Here is a 21,044-nt window from a genome sequence, read left to right on the forward strand (position 1 = left end):
TAAACCCCTTGATCACACTCGTTTCGAATCACTTCGTAAAGCTATTGGGGTCTGTGCTAAACCTTGATTACATATGCATCATGCTCTGTGTGTTTCACTTAGTTTGTATAGATGCATGGTTTGTCCAGGAGTTTTTAGTTCTTAATTCTAGTGAAAGGATTGCATGCCTGTCTGCAATCCCTGTGATGGTCGTGAGGAATTTGAAATCTAGCTAAAGCATATGATTCCTGATTTCATGCTTACTAGTAAAACAATGTTAAGTGGTGCGACCTTGTTACCTAGCCAACCTGGGAGTCTAGTATGATCCAAGGTCTGTGTTTCACTCTTATTCCTTGATCTACTCACATGCACACTTGAATCTCTTGTGGGGATTACATCTTGTCAAAAGTTTGTCTGGACTTGAGGTTTAAAATTTCTAAGTTCATTATCTTAGTGTGCATTTTCTTGGTCCTTCCATATTAAAATGAAAGAAATATTCTCTTGAAGGAGTTTGGCCAGGCTATTCCCAAAGTAAACAGGTCTCGGTCGTGACGAACGATATGAGATTTTGGGATAGAAACAGGAATGGTTTGGTCCCCCGGTGGTTGTTGATATTATAACTTGTGACTCGAGTTGATAAGTCCTTGGAGTATCCTTGTTATACTTAGTGCCTTAAGACCACCTGGTCTGAGAGTCACTGGCGTAAAACTCGCTACATGGGTCATTAGGTTTGTGCTTATATTTAAAAAAAAAAAAAAAAAAAAAAAAAAAAGGGTGTTATAAGGTTGAAAAAAAAAAAAAAAATGTTATAGTTGATTCCTTGCACATGAACTTGTTCTCATTTATGACCTCAGTTCGGCTACTTCGATTGGATTACAACCCCACATTGATTCTTGTTCACTATTCATTCAAGATAAGTGAGCACCAATTTTGTTCATGTCTACATTCCCTAAGTTGGCTGGCTACTCATGGTACTCATTTTTCTTGTATCTAACGCTGTAAGTGAGTAAATTGTTAAAATCTTCGCTTCTGCTCGTTTCATTAATAATCACTGACTTTCATCAGGGATCTGGTCATGACTCATTGCCTGCGTCACATTCAAGTTCATTTTTTTTACTAGCTCAGTTTGAGGGGGAGTTGTCTCAGAATATAGTAGTTTGAGGGGGAGTTGTTGTTATTTTTGTTGTTGTTTACCTTGTTCTACTTCTGCTATTCCTGATGAGAATGTTCGTGTGGAGGATACTGAGCCTGTTGAAAATGTTGTAGAAGATACTGCTGATCTGTGTGTTCCATTCTCTGTTGACATAGGAAGCTATCATTTTTCTCTCCCAGCTGGTGTCCGTATTGAGTGTATTGAGTAGGAACCCCTTGCCATTCCTAGACAAAAAGGGGGAGAAGATGATCTAAGTTCTCTGGATATTTCTGATGTTTTTGTGACTTTTGTTGGATGTTAACTGTTGACGTTTTTGAACTTTGGTTAATTCAATTTCAGTTGCTTTTTACTTGGTATGTTGTTTGTTTGTTTCAGGAGCAATGGAAGTGTTGGATATGATGGAAGATAGATTCTGAGAGTCTAGGATTAGCAGAGCGTAGTTTTGTATAGGAATGCCAAAGGGGGAGATTGTTAGTACATGTTAGTACAACATGTGTTGTTGGCATTCCATTAACCACAAAAGTATTCATAAGCCATGTGATGATCTTAATTATATATTTCTATGTGCTCTGCTTTGAGATGGTGACTTTTGCTTTTTAGGCATGCACATCGAAGTCTACACATGTTTGCTGTCCATGCAGGTTGTGCGCTGTGATCTTCTGGTGATTTGTTAGTATTAACATATTGGCAAGGAGAGGCAATATCCCATTGAGATGGATCCGGGTGAGGAAGAAAATCTTGGAGAGGTAATTAATATCCCCTTGAGATGGATCCGGGTGAGAAAGAAAATCTTGGAGAGGTAATTAATATCCCCTTGAGATGGATCCGAGTGAAGAAGAAAGGTGAAAGCAACCATATCTTTTCCTTGCTGTCCACTTAATTCAATCATGGAGACCTTGCTGTCGTAAATGAAAAGGGAAGGACATGGAAGCTAGGTTCTCCATCTTTCTATCATGGAAATCTTGCTGTTAAAGAAAAGGTTTCGATCTAGCCTTGCTGTTAATCTTAATATCCACTCAGTGCAATCATGAAGACCTTGCTGTCAAAGATAGAAGTAGGGAGCAAGTGCATCTGGACCTCGTGGTCTTACTCCAACCAAGCTGAAGAAACTTGGTTATTGTTCCTCCTATATATATAGGAGTTCTGTGGTTTTTGAGGTGGGGTGTCTGAGTTCAAAGTTCAAGAGATTAAGTTAGTCATGAGTATATTTCATTCTTGATATTCTCTTGTATTAAACACCGATGAGTTCAGTTGAGAAAATCAACTATGTTTGAGTTTTCAAGACCGATGTTTTCAAGACAAGTGGAGCACATTTAGAAGCTGTAGACAAATTACTGAGAGGTAGTTCAACTGGCTAAAAGAGTTTAGCTAGAGATAACCGAGTCCAGAGTTATCCGAGAGGTTGTAAGTGTACCTTGTATTTTGTTTACTATTTTATAGTGTGTGCTTAAGCACTTGGCCCGAGGCCCGCAGTTGTTTACCTCACTTTTGAGGGTTTTACTGCGTAAACATTTTCCTGTGTTCTTTACTTTTCTGTTATTTATTCTTATGCTTGCATATGGTAAATGCTTTATACTGTTGGTTAGGGATAGATAGGTTTTTCCAATCCCTCAACAACGTCCAGGAAAATTGATTGCAAATAATTGTTAATTGCCTATTCACCCCCCCTCTAGGCCATTCTAGTACTTTCATACCCGCCACAACTAAAGAGCCTCCCAGCCTTCTGTCTCCCATCCACTATGATAAACCACCACCTCCAAAGCAAACCATACAAAGTACCAATCACATCAAGCAAAACGATTGAAGCCTCACCCTTGTTTTTTTGGTCTTCGTTTCTTCTTTGTAACATGTAAACAAAAAGGAAAGGAAAGACAAACTTAAAGCAAAGCTACGGACACATAAGAATATTATCTCAGAGACTATATTTGCTTTGTCAACAGAGATGATCGAGGTGTCCTTTTGCTAAATGAATACAAAAGCAGCGGTGGAGGAGACACAATTAAGCCTGGATACAAAGCACAGAAGTCTTAAAATATATTGTTAATTTAAAGTCGTGGTGATTTAATTAACAGGAAGGAAAAAGTGCAACAAGGTTAATTGTTTTTGGTGAATGCTTTGAATTGAAACGGTGGTGGACAGAGGTGAATTTAAAGCAATTGGTTTGTCTCTAAGAGTGATGCTGCAGATGTCAAGCAAACATGCTTACCTTTCAGAAACATTGATTGTGGAGGAATGTTCAAAATGATGAATAGCTTTACATATATATATATTTAAGCTTGTCATAACATGCTGAAAGTCAAAGCTTTCAATATATATAATTGAACAAAAGTGCTGCAAGTTGGTTTTGAATACAAGTCAAACCAAGAAATATAATGCCTAGCTACGTGCTCATCTCTCAATCAAAGGAAAGCATGCAAAAATCAATATTCAATCAAAAGAAAGAAGATGACAAAGAATGGTGGCAATTACTTTTAATTGAAGCGGTGGTGTGATAGCAAATAGGACAACAAGCTACATACAAGATCAAAATGGGTCACGCCAACTTCGCACACCAGTCGCTCGTCTAACTGTCGAACTGGATGCTCAATCTGCAGCAGCAAAGAAATTGAGAAGCCTCTGTCAGTTTCTGATGAATCATAGCTTGGTCGCAATTGATAAAAGCTCGCGTCAAGAAGAAATGAAGAGTTTAGAAGGTACCTGACTCTACGCTGGAGATCAAGCACAGGTGATAATCAAATGTTTTGATGAGCTAGAGGCAAGAAATACAGCTGGGCTTGATTTTAGCTCGAAGGAAAAAGCCTGGGTGTCCAGATCACCTTTTGTTTACTTGAGCCCTTTCACTACAGAAATTTGGGCCCATTTGAACTTCCTGGCAGTGCGAAGCCCATCTCAAGTCACAGAGCCCAACCTTAGAAGCTTAACACAACGGGTGTCTAAATCAATTCACCTCAGAAGCTCGGGCCCAATTAATTTGCAGCCCAAAGCCCATTCCAAATTTCAAGGCCGACTGCAAACCTCAGTACATTGGGTCCTCGGATCAGATCAGCGGACACTCTGCCAAATTGGATGTCCAAAAGAAATACATTTGACGGGTTCAAAATATATACATCCGTCGAACCCAAAAGTTGGTACGAACACCAGAAATACAAATTCATATGAACTACGATCGGTTTGATCCCACAATGGGTACGTAAGCAATCTAGCAACACCCACTAGATGCAACCACAAGTCCAAACAGAATCCCTGACTCCACCAGTCAAAATTCAGCCAGTCCTAAATTGAATCACTGACTCCAGTCAAATTCTGCCAATACCAGAAATACAAACTCAAGAACTACAACGGTTTGATCCCTCCTCGAGGGTATGTAGGCAATCTAGCGACTCACTAGATGCAACCGCAAGTCCAAACAAAATCCCTGAATAACTGCATACTGTTCAACTAAATCCAGAATATGTGTCTGGCCCAAGCTCTAGATTATTTGTGCAAGTTGTAATAGGGTTTATGTTAGAGATATTCTCGGAGATATTCGTAGATATCCAATCATTATACGATTATGTTTTCATGTACAACTCTCCCTCTATTATGCTTGTAATCCAATCATTGTACGATTATGTTTTCATGTACAACTCTCCCTCTATGCTTGTAATCCTCTATATAAAGAGGCATCTATTATCAATGAAAACACAACAAATTCTCTCTCAAATATCGATTCCTTAAAACACATACATAATTCATTAATTCATTAGAATGCTGAAAATGAAAAGGTATCAAATACCCCCAGAAAGAAAAATATCTAAAAGTGAACAAGTCAGAATCAGAACCCTGGTAAATTGAACTTGGATTATATACGGCCACGTAAAGAACGTTGTCCACAATGTAGATCATACTAGAAATTTTTCTCGCACTTTGCTGCGGAGTTTGTTCTTGTAAATGAATCAGCATGATGAAATATTAAAGGAACATGGTTACATATTATTAAAGTATCAAAGAGTTTTTATACATGTTACATTTTAGTTGAAGCTTGTTCAACTGGAGCCGGTGCAACAATGCTAGTTTTACAAAAGGGTCTCAAGTTAATCTAGCAAAGGTTATTGCTGGAGCTTGTTCAAAAAAGTGATTGCTCCAATCACAGTTGCACAAAATGCTCTAGCTGATTGCTTCAGTTGCAGCTGCATTAGATGCTGGAGTTGGTCAGGAAAAGTTGTTGCTGGAGTTGATTCAAAAAACAGTTGTTGCTCTTTTGTCAACTAAGACATAATGGAGGCCATCATATATGTCAGTATTGAACTTCTTTGGTCTCCATACTCTTGATACACAAACTCTCATTTTGAAGTTGTACTGAAAAGCTTGTATCTCACGAATGAATGTAGATTTCATTGTTTTTTCAAGCTGAAAATGGCAGATAAGATATGTAAGTTCCAAATCAATTATATTAAAGTCATAGATAAAAAGAAATGTTGTATTTGAATTCAGTTATATTGTAATGATATGTACACATGCTTTTGTATATTCAATATGAAGATAGAAAAAGGCAAACGGGTGATATGTAACATTTTCGGCTTCCGCTAATCAATTATGTTTTAATTCAAGCCAACTAAGATTCCAGCTTTTCTCTTTCTTCATCTTACTAATTTTTGATCAATCAAAGCAGTAACAATTAACAATCATATATAGAAAAGGAGTAAGACCCAACAGAACAACAATGTTCATAAGCAGATACTAAAACAAAACAAAACAAAAAAAAAAAATAATCCAATTGAGAGTTATTATAGACTGTAAAGCTCACTTCATCAAATCCAAGCTGGCCAACTGTAAGACCCCCAAAATTCATTACTATGTTAACTCTTTCTTTAAACTTTTCTTTCTTTTTATCTGGACAGTTGGGGGAAATATGTCCTATTTTCTTACAAATAAAACATCTAACTTGCTTCTTAGTCTTTAATATTATTTTGCAGTTTCCTAAAATGTCTGTTAGGCTTATACTGTTTTCTAAAAGATGTAGACTTGCTAAACTTATATCTTTTGGGTCTACTGGAAGACTTATAATTTCTGGAGTATTTACTATACTTCTTAATTTTCTTAGAGTACTTCTTCTTATTATTATAACTGAAAGGTAATGACTGTGTAAGATGTTTACAGAAAGGATAATGTGCTTTCTTAGTTATCTTCTGATTACTAATATTTTGACAAAGCTGTTTTAGGATATTAAATACAAACTGGATTCTAGTTCCTAGATTTTTCTTTATTTCTATACCATCTCTAAGGGTCCTGGCTTGGTTAAAGCCTCATCCCATTGAGCTTGTAGGAATTCTTCTATAGAACCAGGTAATCTATTAAGGTACTTATCTGAAGTTGCTTCATCTAAGGTTGATTGTGCTGTACTGGCATAATGCATGAAATACTGAGTGAAAATTTTTATATTAGCTATGTTTGTAATATGAATTCTTTCTAAAGTCCTGACTGCATCATTTTGTATTCCTGCTGTCTTTTCTTTACCTTGTCCTGATACTAAAATCTTGATTAAGCTAATGAATTTATATATATTAGCTGCTAACTCCTGAGGTGCTTTTCTTTTATAGGCATGATAAATAGCTAATGCATCTGGTCCTAGGAATGGCTCTGCCCAATTCCAAGTTTTCTCTCCTGATGGATCTGCTCCTATATTTGCATGTAAATATGCTCTAGCTAAAGATTGTCCCCAAGCCCAAGTGATCATCAACAGATTCCTCCTCTCATTTAATGACACAAAATCAATTTAAGTGAGTCTCTACGCAAAGAACCAATTTATCTTCTAATAAAGAACCGTAATTACAATTAACATAATATTGCTGCAGATAACTCCCAACAAAGCCATTCTCCTAATCCCCTTATAGTACATCAAAGGAATTGATTTCAATCACTTCTACAACCCAATCATGCAATGCAAATTTTAATAAGTTCAATAATGCAAGTTTGTAAAGCATAATTAGCCAACGTTGACATGTCTCAGGCAAACAGAGTAAAGAATACCTCTCTTTTTGGAGGCCTTCTTTTGCTGTTGCCTAGGAGCTTCAAACAATACATACTCATTCCTCTTCACATTCCTTTTGCTTACATTGGAAATGACATAAACTACAGTAATCCAAAATTCCTAATCAGTAGTGATCAGGTGAAAGTTGCAAAACATTGAAAGCTCAGTAGAAGTAGGAAGCTTTGCATCCAAATCCCAATCCACAAAAGCAAGAATAACCAACGGAAAGAGACAGCAATGTAAAAGGTTGAGCAATAAAACTTTCAAATATGTTTTTCATATTAACAAAAGTACAATTTTAGAAGTTAATCGTGTATTCTCTCAACTACTACTACAAATGTTGGTATTTTGGGATCCATTCCGGTGGCAAGAGGAAATTCACAATTAGCTTGCCTTCCATTTCTCATTTGAAAACCGCCTCAAAAACATCAAGTAAGTTGTGATTTGCGTGAAACACACAAAACAAACAAATATAAGCAAACTAAAGCAGGAAAAAGCCAATGTCAGATTGAACATAAGATGAGAGATAAAGCAAAAGCTACTATGCCAAGTTAATTAAGCACTATAGAGACATTTGAACGAAAAGACAATGGATTCAGATTCATTCACAACTAAACAATAATCCCAGTAAAAGGAAACAAAGTTTATATAAGAGGATTATAAAACATGAAAAGAAATAATGATCAAAATATCAAAGATGATAACTCACTTAGACACTGCTGGCCATTGTACTGGTACCCAAACCCATTCTCTCTGCATCAATTCCAGCAACTTATCTAAGAATCCAAACTAAACCAAAAGCATGGGCCAGAGAAAACCCACCTGGTTTGAACCCCTTATATAACTTCCAAATCCTGAAGTCCTGAAAAGAAAAATGTTAAACCTTCAATTGCAGAACTCAAACTTTAATCTGCAATATGCATAGGCATGCCTTACCTATGAACCCAACTGTATTTGCTCAATTCTTTTTGAAACAAATATGAATTACGTATTAATTAAATTGCAGGCCACAAATTGAATCAAAACATTGCAAAGGTTTTACACCAATTGCCAGAAGATACCAAAACAATGTCAATTAACAATCGTTAACATTAGTTACTCTTCAACGATTTTGAGTTTCTGATTAAAGATTTTGAATCCACACAAATCTAAAGTTAAAACATCAAAACCCAAATCAATTCTAAAACAACACTCATCCTTCACCCAAAACCAATAGCCATCGAATAAGAAGATCCTCCACGGACACCGAATCAGAAGAGTGGAGACCGGATGGCAGACTGTAATTCAAAAAAATATCAAGGCCAAAACCGTCACTCCACTTTGTGTACAGTGATGAACACGAAACCGGGCAACTGTAGGAGTGTAGGTCCTATGTCCAAGACAGGCCCAAAACCCAAAGGGCCAAATTAGTACCTAGTCGAAGGTTTGCTCTACCCAACTGTAGGTCCAATCATCATAACTAGTATCATATTGAATTTTGGTGCACCAATATTCAATTAGAAAGAAAATTAAAATAAAAATAAAAATACTTTTCAACAAAAGGGAAACAACATTTTAGCCCGACTAGGCAAATCAATCACGTTTTTCTTACCTTCATTTTTTGATGGCTTTGTTCTGATAGGCATCATCTCTTCAACTTCCGTCTCTCTCACATTATCTTAGTTCATCTAACTTTCACCATTACTAAAAATGGTTATACAGTTACACTTGACAGCTCCTAACTTTCTTACCGGCACCAACTCCCACATGTACTCCCGAAACCAAAATTCAGTAGCTACCTACTGCCCTTTCAACTCTTCGCAGTTGCCATTCCCCCTAAGTAAAATATATTTGAAGCTTTGCTTCCACAGTTACACAATTTCTAAGAAATGGGTTCCAAAGCAAGCTCACTATGCTTGCATTTCTTGCTTCTACTGCTTCTCTCTGGCACTGTGCTCTCGGTTCATTGGCCTGTAAAATCTCTGCCTGGCTACTCCGGTGATTTGCCCTTCAACTTTGAAACCGGGTAAGTATATATTGCTACATTAGTATTTCGAAGTAACATTAATTCACATTTTTATCATTACTGAGACATGTACGTAGATGACAAACAATGTTGTATTCAGGTATATTAGTGTGGATGGAATCGAGTTCTTCTACTACTTTGTCGAGTCCCAAGGGAACCCTGGAGCTGACCCTGTTTTGCTTTACCTCAATGGAGGCCCTGGATGTTCGGGTTTAAACGGATTCTTCTACCAAATTGGTGGGTATTCTTTATCTTCTACTAATGTTTGTCATTGTTCTTATGTCTAAGTTTACGCCAATGATTCTTAGCATCTTATGCTTTTTATTTCTAGGCCCGTTGAAGTTCAACATTACAGATTACACCGGGGGCTTACCGACATTGATGTACGAACCAGAAACATGGACAAAGGTATGCAACAATTTGATATCGGTAGTTTTTCCTCGTATGGTCGATTTAAACAAGATTTCACCTGATTTAAGCTCTAGATCATTCTTACACGAAAATGTCACATCAAATTAGATTTAACATCATCTGTATTTCAACTTACCTGTTGATGCAGACGGCCAGTATAATATTTTTGGATGCACCTGTTGGTGCTGGTTTCTCATACGCCAACGACAGTGCCGCTTGGACCACAACAGATACACTAGCAGCAAGCCAGTACAATGACTTTTTGAGAAGTGTAGGTGTACTGTGTCTAACTTTGATAAAATGATTACAGATTGACCATGTTTTTACATTAACTGTTGTTTTATTTTGGTTGAACTGTGATGCAGTGGATAGATGAACACCCGGATTTTAGTACAAATCCAGTCTACATTGGTAGTGATTCATATGCTGGAATAAATCTTCCCATCCTTGCTCAAGATATAATCAACAGTAATCACGACCTACTCCTTTGTTAATCCTTTTTCCAATTATGATAACGCCTGGAAGTAGCACCCTGTGGACTAGTTTTCTTATTATTGATTGATTTGCAGGCAATGAAGCTGGAGTCGAGCCAACTATATACCTCAAAGTATGTGTATGATCGCATTTCAATTGCCCATCCACTTAGTTAATGCCTTTTATATTGACAATTGGATAACATGACATATTATGTCATGTTTGATATTTACAGGATTTTGATAATATATCGAGTAATTAATAGTTCAATCTTTCATATGATCTCAGGGAATGGTACTTAGTTGTCCGCATACAAATACTGATATTGAAACAAATGCCAAAGTAATTTTTGCCCATAGGATGGCTCTAATATCAGATTCAATGTACGAGGTAGGAAGTGATCAATAATTAATTACATTTCCTTTCTTGTAAAAGTTTCCTAGGCAGGGTAGGAACAACATGTTCATTATATGTTTACATAATTACCATTGGTATTTTCAGTCTGCTAAAAACAGTTGCAATGGGGATTATGTGGATACAACCACTGCAGCATGCACAGAAAGTCTCAGTGCTATAACCCAGGTTTGCATAATCCTCGTCCTCCTCATCGTCGTCATCCTCGTTGTCTCTTATTACATTTTATTAGTTTAATGGGGTTCGTTTACTGCTAGTAGTGTGACCATTTTATATAATGTGCAGTGCATTGCTGAAATAAGTGTAACCAGTACCTTGGATCCCGATTGCACTTTCTTGTCCCCGAAAGAAAAGGAAGAAGAGGAAGAAAAGGAAGAAAAAGCCGCCAGAAGATCTCTCAGACAAAACCCCATCAGGAGTTCATTAAGCCTACCATCATCAATTACAAACCCTAAAGATTTTTACTGCCATGTAAGTCTCTCACGCTGTGTATTAATTTACCTCTATGTCACGGCCTAACCCGAAAGAAGACACATTAGTCGAATTGAGGTGTAAATCGCATCTATATTACAGAAGATCTGTTCTCTATAATTAGGATGTGAAATAATCCCACTTTGAGAAATGAAATAGTTCCAAGGTTTTATTCAAAAAAGGAATACAACACTAATGGTTATCTGGTTATTATTTCCTCAATTTATTTGGCAGAATTTCCCTTATTTGCTTTCTGATGTATGGGGAAATGATGAAGGCGTCCAAGAGGCTCTTCATGTTCGACCGGTAATTGCTTTCTGATCTCAGAACTCTGGTTTAATATACTGTATTCGTTTCCAGTGTACGTACTCATTTGATTCTCAATCATAAAAAATTTTCATACCGTCAAGATTCCCAAAAACAAAACAAAAATCATCTGATAGGTCAAGTCTTTAATTAAGACATTGCTTTTAATGTTGTCATTTCTTAATTTTTCAACAGGGAACTGTCAAAATATTTTTTAGGTGCAACGTTAGTCTCTCGTACACTGTAGACACCGATGATGCCGTCGCTTATCACAAGAATCTGACGGATACAGGCCTGCAATTACTGGTTTTCAGGTAAGAAATCACTTTTAGTTAAGAACTTGAATGTTAGGTACAGATCATTGTTAAGTTTTCTGATACAAACTTTTGTGTTCTCGCAGTGGTGACCATGACATGGTTATTCCACATAATGGTATTGAGTACTGGATAACCACATTAGACCTCACTCTCGACACCGATTGGCGTCCTTGGTTTGTTAGTGGTCAAGTCGCGGGGTGAGTTTAATTATCACATCATCGAGTTCATATGTCGCATCTATTAAATTCAAAATTTTCAACCGAAAATCTTTGTATATCATACTAATAAAATCTTCAGTAAGACGGGCGAGTGTACAATGTAATTGTGAGAGAAAGAGCTTATAACACCGTCTTATCCTAAAGTAATTGCATTCTACGTACTAATGCTGCAATATATATATTGTTTTAGGTTCACAAGGAGGTATACAAACGATGGATATCGCTTGACATATGCAACTATTAAGGTAAGACAACAGTTATCTTCAGCTTCTTCTGATTTCTCTGTTTCTTCAAAATTTCTTATTTTATTGATTAATCCTATGCAGGGAGCTGGTCACTCACCTCACGAGTACAAACGCAAGGAGGTTTTTGACATGTTCGATAGGTGGATCCATTATTATCCTCTCTAAATTTTTCTTCATGTCAATTTGTAATTTCAAATAATAGTTCCATATGCAATTTTTGATAAAAATGTGCAAACTTCAAGTTCTCCGGCCACTTTATTGATCTTGGAGTATTGTACTATAAGGCATTGGATTGAGAAGTATGTTGGTGATGTACCTATTAGTTCATTCGATAGTGAATGGAAGGTATTAAGTGTAGTCAATCTAGAAGGCTCAACTTGACACCCACGAGACCTCAAATATATCTAAACCAACACAAGTATTTCAACAAAAAAAAAAAACTCAAGTTTAATATAGAAATAAAAAAAGTGTGAGAGAGAGAGAGAGAGGTATGTTGTAATCTCAGTCGGATCTCTCTTTGGAGAGCCTTAGACCAAAAGTTAACTAATGATTCGGTGGGTGACCACTGAAAATAATACCATAGTTAGGTGTCTTTCGACCAAAAGGGTACGGAGTGGTGCTAGAGTGGTCAGAGGACATCACCGATCGGCATATGACGTCATCGGAGGTGGCCAGATGGTCCAGAGATTTGGTGGCGGTGGAACAATAGAAGATATATAAAGAAGAAAAGGGGGAGGGGGGTGGGAAGAACTGGAAATTGATGTGAACTTTGAAGGAGAGATCCAATCCAAAAGAGATGGTTATGGAGGATTAGATTTGAGGGAACTCCCCTAGGTTAGCCGCTCCATAAGACCATAACCCTAAGTTGGTGGACTTTTGGTTGTCTTTTTCGAAATTTGGTTTATTTATTTATTTACTTTGTAGTTGTTTTTTGTTTAAATTAAAATAAATTCCTATTAGTGTAAGGATGTGTGGGCTTTATACCAGTTTATGTACCTTGTTTAGTCTAGTGAGGCGGCAGATATTTGTCAAATGGAGGCAACCTTTTAATGGCAGATTGAAACAAAGTGTTGTCAGTTGTAAATCCTGTCAGTAACATACTGGGAAAACTATATTAACTATCTTATCGCTCTTCATGAGTGTTATATTTCCTGTGTGTCACTGCTATTGTAAAGCAAATGGAGTTATGAATGATGCAACTCTTGCTAATTGGTTAATGTCAAAATACATAGATTTAATGAAAATTGCTGTTATTATTTCAAGTCGTTGTCAATAACTACATACATAATTAATTGCAAGGCTGAAAATAAAAAGGTATCAAATATCGTCAAAAAAAAAAATATTTAAAAGTGAACAGATTAAAAACAAACTTTAAAGCAGCGAAAAGATCAACTCTGAACTTCAGGTTGTAATACCTTTACCAAGATTTGTTCTAAATTCATAATATTGTAGTTATCATAACTATCTCTAATGGTACCACAAGAACCAATCAAACAAGAACGGTTCTAGATCCACCACATTCGGCTTAAAGTGATTCAAACCTTATTTCTACCATCCTAAAATTTATACTCTTGAAGTTCTCATCTGAAAATCCGAAGTATACTTATTTCTCCATTTCCGTATAAACCAACAAATAAAAATAAAAAAATTCGACCAATTAAAGCCCAAGAACTTACAATTTCCAGTCATCCCAACAATGTCCTTGTCAATGAACTTTTCCTGGTAAAAAAAAAATTGGGAAAAAAAAAAAGAAAAAAGAAAGAGTACATTAATGAGAATGGATAAGATAATGATGTAGAGAGCCCTAATAAATGACAAAATTGTGTGTAACCAAAAAAAAAAAAAAAATGACAATTGTGGCATTGAAATTGCTTTGGTGTTGAAAGAAGCATAATCCAAATTTAGGTAGGGTGGCCATATAAACTAGTCTATTCGTTCATCCGGCCAGACAAACGTGGCTAAAGTGTGACGGATATGGATAATCTGTTGTAAGACTAGCAAGTAGTAGCTACCGGTCCTTGAGGATATAAAATGATTATAAATTCATATCGAGGCCTTATTTTCTTCAACTGGAGTCTGCATATTAGCATTTATATATAAACTCATCTCCAATGGGTTAGATAGGACCCATTTTTGAATTGCAAATACTAAAAACAGTTTCGATTATCCAACATAGACTTGAATGGTTGGAGAATGAAAGGGAAGGAAATGAGGTCCCCCCACCTGCACATTCATCTCAAACAAATTAGCTGCATGCAAAGTGACACATTGTCACCCATAGCCTATATACTAGCTACTGTTGGAGCTGCCTGTTGTATTTAAAAACTCATTTTTGGTGTTGTTTTTTTTTAAAGAAGAGGTTTCAAATTTAAATATATGAAATATGACACGTTTACTAACTTGAAATAAGTATCAAAATAAGAGAATTGATTATAAAATATGTTTTCACCTGCATTTACTAATACGAAGGAAAATTAGAAATGAAAGTAGTCAAACAACTCAGAGTACAAAACCTAAAAGGGGACCAAAATTTATTATGCAATTTATTCTCTCAAAAAAGAATATATATGCTCATTAAGTCATGTTTGGCAGGCCTCCCTCAAAATTTCTAATTCCGGCCCTTGAAGAAGATGAAGGGGCAGAAAGAATCGAATTAAAACAAGTTAGATCTTACAGTTAGGATTTCTGGTTGAGCCTAAAGTTCTGGGACAAGAATGATATGGGTTAAGTGATCCAGCAGCCTTCAGTACGTATTTAATTGCACATTCCAAACGTGCTGGATCATTTGCGCAGGTATTCTTAAGGAAATACAGAAGGATATGGATAATGTTTGATATGCATGCACGACTAGTAAGTAGTAGCTACTGGTCCTAGAGCGTAATTAATTATAATAACATATCCAAGTCTGCCTCAGCCATTATCAGATTAGAGCAACCCTTTTTTTTTTTTTTTTTTTTTCCAAAAAGACTTACAACACAAAACTAAAGAGAGAAGTGCAACCAGAGTTAAGTAAATAAATATTACTATTCGCTAGAGATGTTGAAGGAGGTAACTGACAGACTCAAGATCGGTTTGAATGATGGAATGACCCAACTTTGCTAAAAAATCAGTTACAAAATTTAGCTTCACACAAGATGTGCCTGAAGGAGATAGCTTTAAGAAATAAGGCAATAGCTTTGAATGTGACACAAAGCCTTTGATGTCTTTCACTATTTTCTTTATCTGCCAAGGGATGTCACAAGCCCCACACCTTCAACCTGGACTTTCTTGAAACCATTTTCTAAGGCTTTCTGGAGACCTTTTCGTAACGCAAGAGCTTTAGATAGAAGAATATTGTTGTAATCAAGATTTCTTGAGCCAGCAAGAAGAGGAAAACCGTACCATTGGAATCTCTTATGACAAAATCAGAAACAGCATAATTGTTATGAACAAATCCGTCAAAGTTAATCTTCACATGATGGCTAGTAGGGGGTGCCACTTAATGATAGATATAAAAGTGTAGCATCTCGATCGAAGATGATAAAATAAAAGAAAGATTCTTGAAAATATTGTTCTGGCGATCGTTCCAATGTTGTATTTATGATAATCTTGCCATCTTTGATATGAAGGTATTATGTTGACTAATATATGACTAGAACAATAATCTTGTCTTCTTGTTAATTATTTCACTATATACAATTAATTTTCCCTGAAACAATAGCATTAATAAACGGATCATAGAACTATCCACTAGAGGACTGGTGTGATCTATGGATCTGATATATTTATATCGAAATTACACTGTCATATACAAGAATACATTGTTTCAAAGAACAGAGCACAGAGAATGACGAGGTTCTCTCATATAAACGTTGTTAATTAAGAAAATAATTAATTAAGCAAATGACCAAGTCAAAAGTTCTAAAAAATATAAAACTTATATGAAATAAAGCGGCAGAAATGATGAGAAAAATCTGAAAGTCACTCTTACAAGAAGAAAATATAAAGGGATGAATCAAATCCCACCAAGCCAAGTCACGAAAAGTAGTAACGTACCATAGTTTGTTAACATGTATGTGACAAACAATTTCAAAAACTATAAAACGAGCATAATTGCATCTAGAATTACATTGCAAATAATATATTCGAACCTAATTGAAGTTAGTAATGGAGAAAGGTTGTAATTCATTGTTAACAATTGTTGCTATGTTGGAAAGCAGTTACTTCAGGCTTTGGTCGGACTAACAATTTCCACGAGGAAAACGGCTAGTGCTTGATAATGTTTGTACATCTTTCCCAATCAAGTCATCGTTGGACATATGGTTGTGCGCCTTGTGCCTAAGCTACCAAATTTTGAATGGCAAGTGCGATTTTTTATTAGTTGAAAATGAATTAGCAATAAATGCCTTACAACCAATAAAAATGAATTAAACATTGACTATAGAGCATTGTTTGAAAAGGAAAATAATAAGTTATTGGATAGTATAATTTAAGTGAGTGCTCGTCCCTATATTCATTATCAACCAAATTTCAAAGCCTCCATTTCCAGTCACAACAGCATTTCCACACCACTGTTACAACTTTCTCTGCCACTTAAAGAGCGCGGTTTCTTTAGATATATAACGATCAAAACTTGCATGCAAATAACTTTACATTGTCTAACAATGGTATTTGATTCTTGCAACAAAACCATGAACTGGGTTTGTTTGCATTTGCTTCTGCTAGTTATTTTCTCGGCCAATGCAGTTTACTGTGGCACACTGGTCAAGTCTATTCCCGGGTTCGACGGTGAACTTCCTTTCAAGCTCTACACTGGGTATGTGTAAATTTGTCCATGTTCTTGGATTTCAATTGCGTTTAGCTAAAAACTTCTCATCTTACATTGACATTTACCTCTGGAAGGTATACGACTGTTAATGGCTCAGAGATGTTTTACTACTTCATTGAGTCAGAAGGAACCCCCAAAGAAGACCCTTTGTTGCTGTGGTACAGTGGAGGCCCTGGTTGTTCTGCTTTCAATGGTCTCATTTACGAAAACGGTACAGTCTTCTTCATTCTAATGGGCAAATTTCACATATAAATGGGTAACTGCAATTGCTGAAGAACAAGAAAAAAGAAGAAGATTGACCCCTTGGTTATATCTTCTATAGGTCCCTTGGCTTTCAACGACACAGATTATGAAGGCGGTGTACCAAAAACATTTTACTATCCATACTCATGGTCAAGGGTAAGTATATATTTTCCCACATTCCTTAAGGTTGTTTTTTTTTTTTTTTTTTTTTTTTCTGATTTTGAACAGGTTTTGAACCTAGCCTAACTAGGAGGCTTAGCCTCATGCTCGATAAAGTTCTATTGTATAAGTCTTAGTTTTGTCATACATTGATATTTTATGAAAATTCTCCAGACTGCAAGCCTATTGTTTGTGGATGCACCTGTTGGCACTGGTTTCTCTTATGCAACTGATGCATCAGAATACGCTACCTCCGATACAAAAACAGCAGCACAGGTTTACCAGTTCTTGAGAACGGTAATGCTTCGTATGCAAGAAAACCACACATTTATGTTCCTACAAAGAATAATGCAGACATACATTCTCATTCATCATTAATTTAGTTTCTTAATTTGGGTTGTAATGCAGTGGTTGAATGAGCACCCGCAATACCTCAAGGTTCAGTTGTTTGTTGGGGCTGATTCGTATTCAGGCATATCGGGAACCATTGTTGTTGAACATATAATGGCTGGTATGAATGGACTACATGGAGCACTCTCCGTTGTTATGAAAACCCTTTTGAAAATGACTCATAAAATTTGGAACTGAACTGGCTAAAATGTTTCAGGTAATGATGCCGGATTTAAGCCACGCCTGAATCTCAAGGTTAATTGACTAAAACAATTCATTCTTACATTGAGGCATCATGTTAGTCTTCCCAACTTTTTGGTTAAATTTTGAGAATTGTTCTCTGACATGTTTTCAGGGCTATATTCTAGGGTGTCCAAAAACAGATTCAACTATCAATGAGAATTCTAAGTACTCCTATTCTCACCGGATGGCACTTATATCAGATGAACTCTATTATGTGAGAGACCTCATTCCATTTTCTACTATAATGTTCTTGGAAATTTGCAATCTAGAATATTTGGCTTAATTTCATATATTGAAAAAATGAAACAGGGCACTCTGTTTTGCAATGTGATTCATTGTCTATTATATGTTCCCTAATTGCAGGAGTCCCTGACTTTAATTATTATTTTAAAATTTTCATTTGTGGGCTTGGTGGACAATTTTGTGGAGCCAACTTCAATCAACGGTTATCAGTCATTCACGCATAGTTGAATCGGTAGATTTTCATGTAATTAAACTCCAATTGATGGTGTTATATATTTTGCAGTCGGCTAAAAACAGCTGTAATTCAGATTTCTATGGAGCAACTGTTGATGAACCAGAATGTTACGAGGATGTTCACTTGATTGCAAGGGTGGGAGACACTCAGTTCCTTTTATAATATGTCATCTAAGTTCCCTATAGACTTTTTGGAAATTCAACACTAAATCAGTAATTTCATGAACTTGCAGCAAATTAAAGACATAAACAAAAACCATATTCTGGAGCCAAAATGCACATGGGCTTCACCAGTACCCGATGGAGATTCAGCTCGTAGATCTATGCAGGAATACGAATACCCGGAAGACTTCCTCCGGTCACCTCTAAAAAATCCTGAATTCTGTCACGTAAGTATTCCCTCTATCTATAATAGCTGCTACATTTGGACCTGAAAACTTGTCCAGATCTTAGTTTTCACTACAAATTCCCTCCTTGCAGAACTTTAACTATGCGCTATCCTACGTATGGGCAAACGATGATGATGTACGAGCGGCACTTAATATCAGAAATGTACCACCTCTAAACCTGAGATAGTTTTAATATACTTAACATACCTTGGTTACTTTCTTGCTGATAAGTTTTTGTAAATATGATCAGGGAACAGTATTTGATTGGAAGAGATGCAACAAGAGCTTGGATTACACATATGATGTGACAAGTGTCCTCGAATATCATCAAAATCTCAGTACCAAGGGATTACAAGTTCTGATATTCAAGTAATTACTTGTACTTTTTGTAAGCTAATTTGTTCTTCATACATACAGTTTCTGTGCACTATGTTGCTAAACCAGTAGATTACTTCTTCTCCTGCAGTGGTGATCATGACCTGACAATTCCGAACACCGGCACGGAAGAGTGGATTAAAAAATTGGGTTTGACTGTTGTTAATGACTGGAGACCATGGCTAGTTGATGGTCAGATTGCAGGGTGAGTTCTTTCTTCTTCTTCTTTTTTTTTTTTTTTTTTTTTGAATCCACTTCTGTTTTTCTTTGTATTTCAGTAATTTGCAAATTCTGTTGTTGATGTTATATGTATTTATGCAGATACACCATCAAGTATTCAGAAAATGGATACCGCTTGACATATGCAACCTTAAAGGTAACCTTGCTGCCCAAGTTAATGGCAATATAAACTTTTTCTTCTTTTAAATTTTATTTTAAAATTTTTTGTTGGGTTCACATCCAAAACCAATTGGCAATGGATGGAGTGGCCCAAACCCTTATAAACTCATAGGCAATGTCTCATTTTTCCCATGTGGGATGTATATATATTCTCAACAGTTTTCAATTGATTTTTTAGGGGGCAGGTCACTCACCTCAAGAATACAAGCGTCGAGAAGGTTATGACATGTTCGACAGGTTCATCCATTACTATCCCATCTAGCTAGAAGAAGATGTAGAGAGCATCAAGATGATCGAGGACGGTTTCTCCCTTTGAGAGCGGATAATCAGTTTTCTCTCATTCGTTATATATTAGTATCAATGTAAAATATTGAAAAAGACATGTTATTGAATTTCTAATAAAACTGCAAGTCCTATATTTTGTTTGTAGAAATTGATTTTGAAAATCTCGGAAAACTCAAGATTGAACAATGAAGTGAAATAATGTAGGCTGTAACAGGATGCATTTTTCGATATCGATCAACAAGAATATTGGCAACCCACAACATTGGTTTCGATGTCGGTTCATCCGACTGATAGGCGTCCCGAGCCCCAGTGAAAATCAAGCAAATGACAGAAATGACCAGGTCGGATCTAGCCAAATCGTAAAAGTAAAAATCTACGGTGTCGTGGCCTATTTTGGCCAAAAGACCAAATCGCCGGCACCAACTTTACCTTAGCAGTCACATGCAATCCTCATGATGCCATATGGTCAAAATTTTTGTGAACATGGCCCCCAATCAAGGACCCTATGAGAAGGCAAGCATTTAACTTAAGTTACCTCGATGCAATTGGGAGTCACTCACTTATAAATTAGGTTTAACCCAAATTAGGATGGTAAACCTAGTTTATCTTCAGGGAGGTGGTATCAGAGCAGGTCTTCCCTGTCTCTTTTATTGGCCTTAGTAGCAATGGGTGAAGTTACGAAATCAGATATCGAAGCTCTTACGGCAGCGTTTACCACTGCCAACAATTCCATGAATAATCAGATTGGAGAAATTCGTGGATTGTTGGGTGAGAGGAACAACAACAACAACAATAACAACAACAATAATCGGAATAGAGGCGGGGAAGGAGGCCAGCGAGTTAGGGCTCCACATGGTGAAGTTGTTGTTAATACTTCACAATCTGAGCCTGAAGAAGAAATTTTGCAATATGAACAACATGGACAAGCTGACCAGGATTACAAAGTCAAGGCCGAAATTCCATTTTTTTCGGGCAACTTGGGTGTAGAAGATTATCTGGATTGGCAGCTTCAGGTGGACAGATTCTTTGAGATTATGGAAGTGCCTGAACACAAGCAGGTTAAGCATGTTGCCTGGAGATTGAAGAGTACTGTTGCAGTATGGTGGGATAAGTTGCAGAGCACTCGAAAGAAGCAGAGGAAGCAGGGTGTTAGAACGTGGCGAAGAATGAAGCAGTTAATGATGGAGAGATTCTTGCCAGATGATTATGAGCAGATTCTATACAGGTTGCATATCGAATGTGTCCAGGGAACTAGGACAGTGGCTGACTACACA

At 36.6% G+C, this 21,044-nt stretch overlaps 2 protein-coding genes and 2 long non-coding RNA genes across 4 annotated transcripts; 3 read left to right on the plus strand and 1 right to left on the minus strand.

The window, feature by feature from the left end:
- The first annotated feature begins 1,397 nt into the window (after positions 1-1,397).
- LOC133740928 (uncharacterized) lies at positions 1,398-2,643 on the plus strand. Its single transcript, XR_009861522.1, has 2 exons — positions 1,398-1,878; positions 1,932-2,643. It is a non-coding gene; the product is annotated as an uncharacterized LOC133740928 (long non-coding RNA).
- Positions 2,644-5,102: 2,459 nt separating this feature from the next.
- LOC133738752 (uncharacterized) lies at positions 5,103-8,407 on the minus strand. Its single transcript, XR_009860255.1, has 3 exons — positions 7,852-8,407; positions 7,142-7,243; positions 5,103-5,521 (listed from the first exon to the last, which is right to left on the minus strand). It is a non-coding gene; the product is annotated as an uncharacterized LOC133738752 (long non-coding RNA).
- Positions 8,408-8,915: 508 nt separating this feature from the next.
- LOC133740879 (serine carboxypeptidase-like 18) lies at positions 8,916-12,256 on the plus strand. Its single transcript, XM_062168819.1, has 14 exons — positions 8,916-9,147; positions 9,248-9,384; positions 9,479-9,555; positions 9,707-9,829; positions 9,924-10,026; positions 10,128-10,165; positions 10,321-10,422; positions 10,534-10,614; positions 10,732-10,917; positions 11,152-11,223; positions 11,419-11,537; positions 11,624-11,737; positions 11,949-12,003; positions 12,085-12,256. The coding sequence occupies exons 1-14, from the start codon at positions 9,011-9,013 to the stop codon at positions 12,166-12,168; spliced, it is 1,428 nt and encodes a 475-aa protein (XP_062024803.1). The 5' UTR covers positions 8,916-9,010; the 3' UTR covers positions 12,169-12,256.
- Positions 12,257-16,518: 4,262 nt separating this feature from the next.
- Positions 16,519-19,903, plus strand: LOC133738325 (serine carboxypeptidase-like 18). Its single transcript, XM_062165840.1, has 14 exons — positions 16,519-16,798; positions 16,885-17,021; positions 17,133-17,209; positions 17,387-17,509; positions 17,621-17,723; positions 17,820-17,857; positions 17,958-18,059; positions 18,372-18,458; positions 18,556-18,711; positions 18,803-18,874; positions 18,962-19,080; positions 19,178-19,291; positions 19,408-19,462; positions 19,664-19,903. The coding sequence occupies exons 1-14, from the start codon at positions 16,620-16,622 to the stop codon at positions 19,745-19,747; spliced, it is 1,446 nt and encodes a 481-aa protein (XP_062021824.1). The 5' UTR covers positions 16,519-16,619; the 3' UTR covers positions 19,748-19,903.
- The last annotated feature ends 1,141 nt before the right edge of the window (positions 19,904-21,044 follow it).

Source organism: Rosa rugosa, chromosome 3 (assembly GCF_958449725.1).
Source record: "Rosa rugosa chromosome 3, drRosRugo1.1, whole genome shotgun sequence".
Classification (NCBI taxonomy): Eukaryota; Viridiplantae; Streptophyta; class Magnoliopsida; order Rosales; family Rosaceae; genus Rosa; species Rosa rugosa.

Coding starts and splice junctions, on each gene's coding strand:
- LOC133738325 (XM_062165840.1), top strand. CDS start 16,620: ATGCAAATAACTTTACATTGTCTAACAATGGTATTTGATTCTTGCAAC. Junction 17,510..17,620: donor TTTACCAGTTCTTGAGAACG/GTAATGCTTCGT, acceptor GTTGTAATGCAG/TGGTTGAATGAGCACCCGCA. Junction 19,463..19,663: donor TGACATATGCAACCTTAAAG/GTAACCTTGCTG, acceptor TTGATTTTTTAG/GGGGCAGGTCACTCACCTCA.
- LOC133740879 (XM_062168819.1), top strand. CDS start 9,011: ATGGGTTCCAAAGCAAGCTCACTATGCTTGCATTTCTTGCTTCTACTG. Junction 10,615..10,731: donor GTCTCAGTGCTATAACCCAG/GTTTGCATAATC, acceptor TATAATGTGCAG/TGCATTGCTGAAATAAGTGT. Junction 11,738..11,948: donor GTTAGTGGTCAAGTCGCGGG/GTGAGTTTAATT, acceptor ATATTGTTTTAG/GTTCACAAGGAGGTATACAA.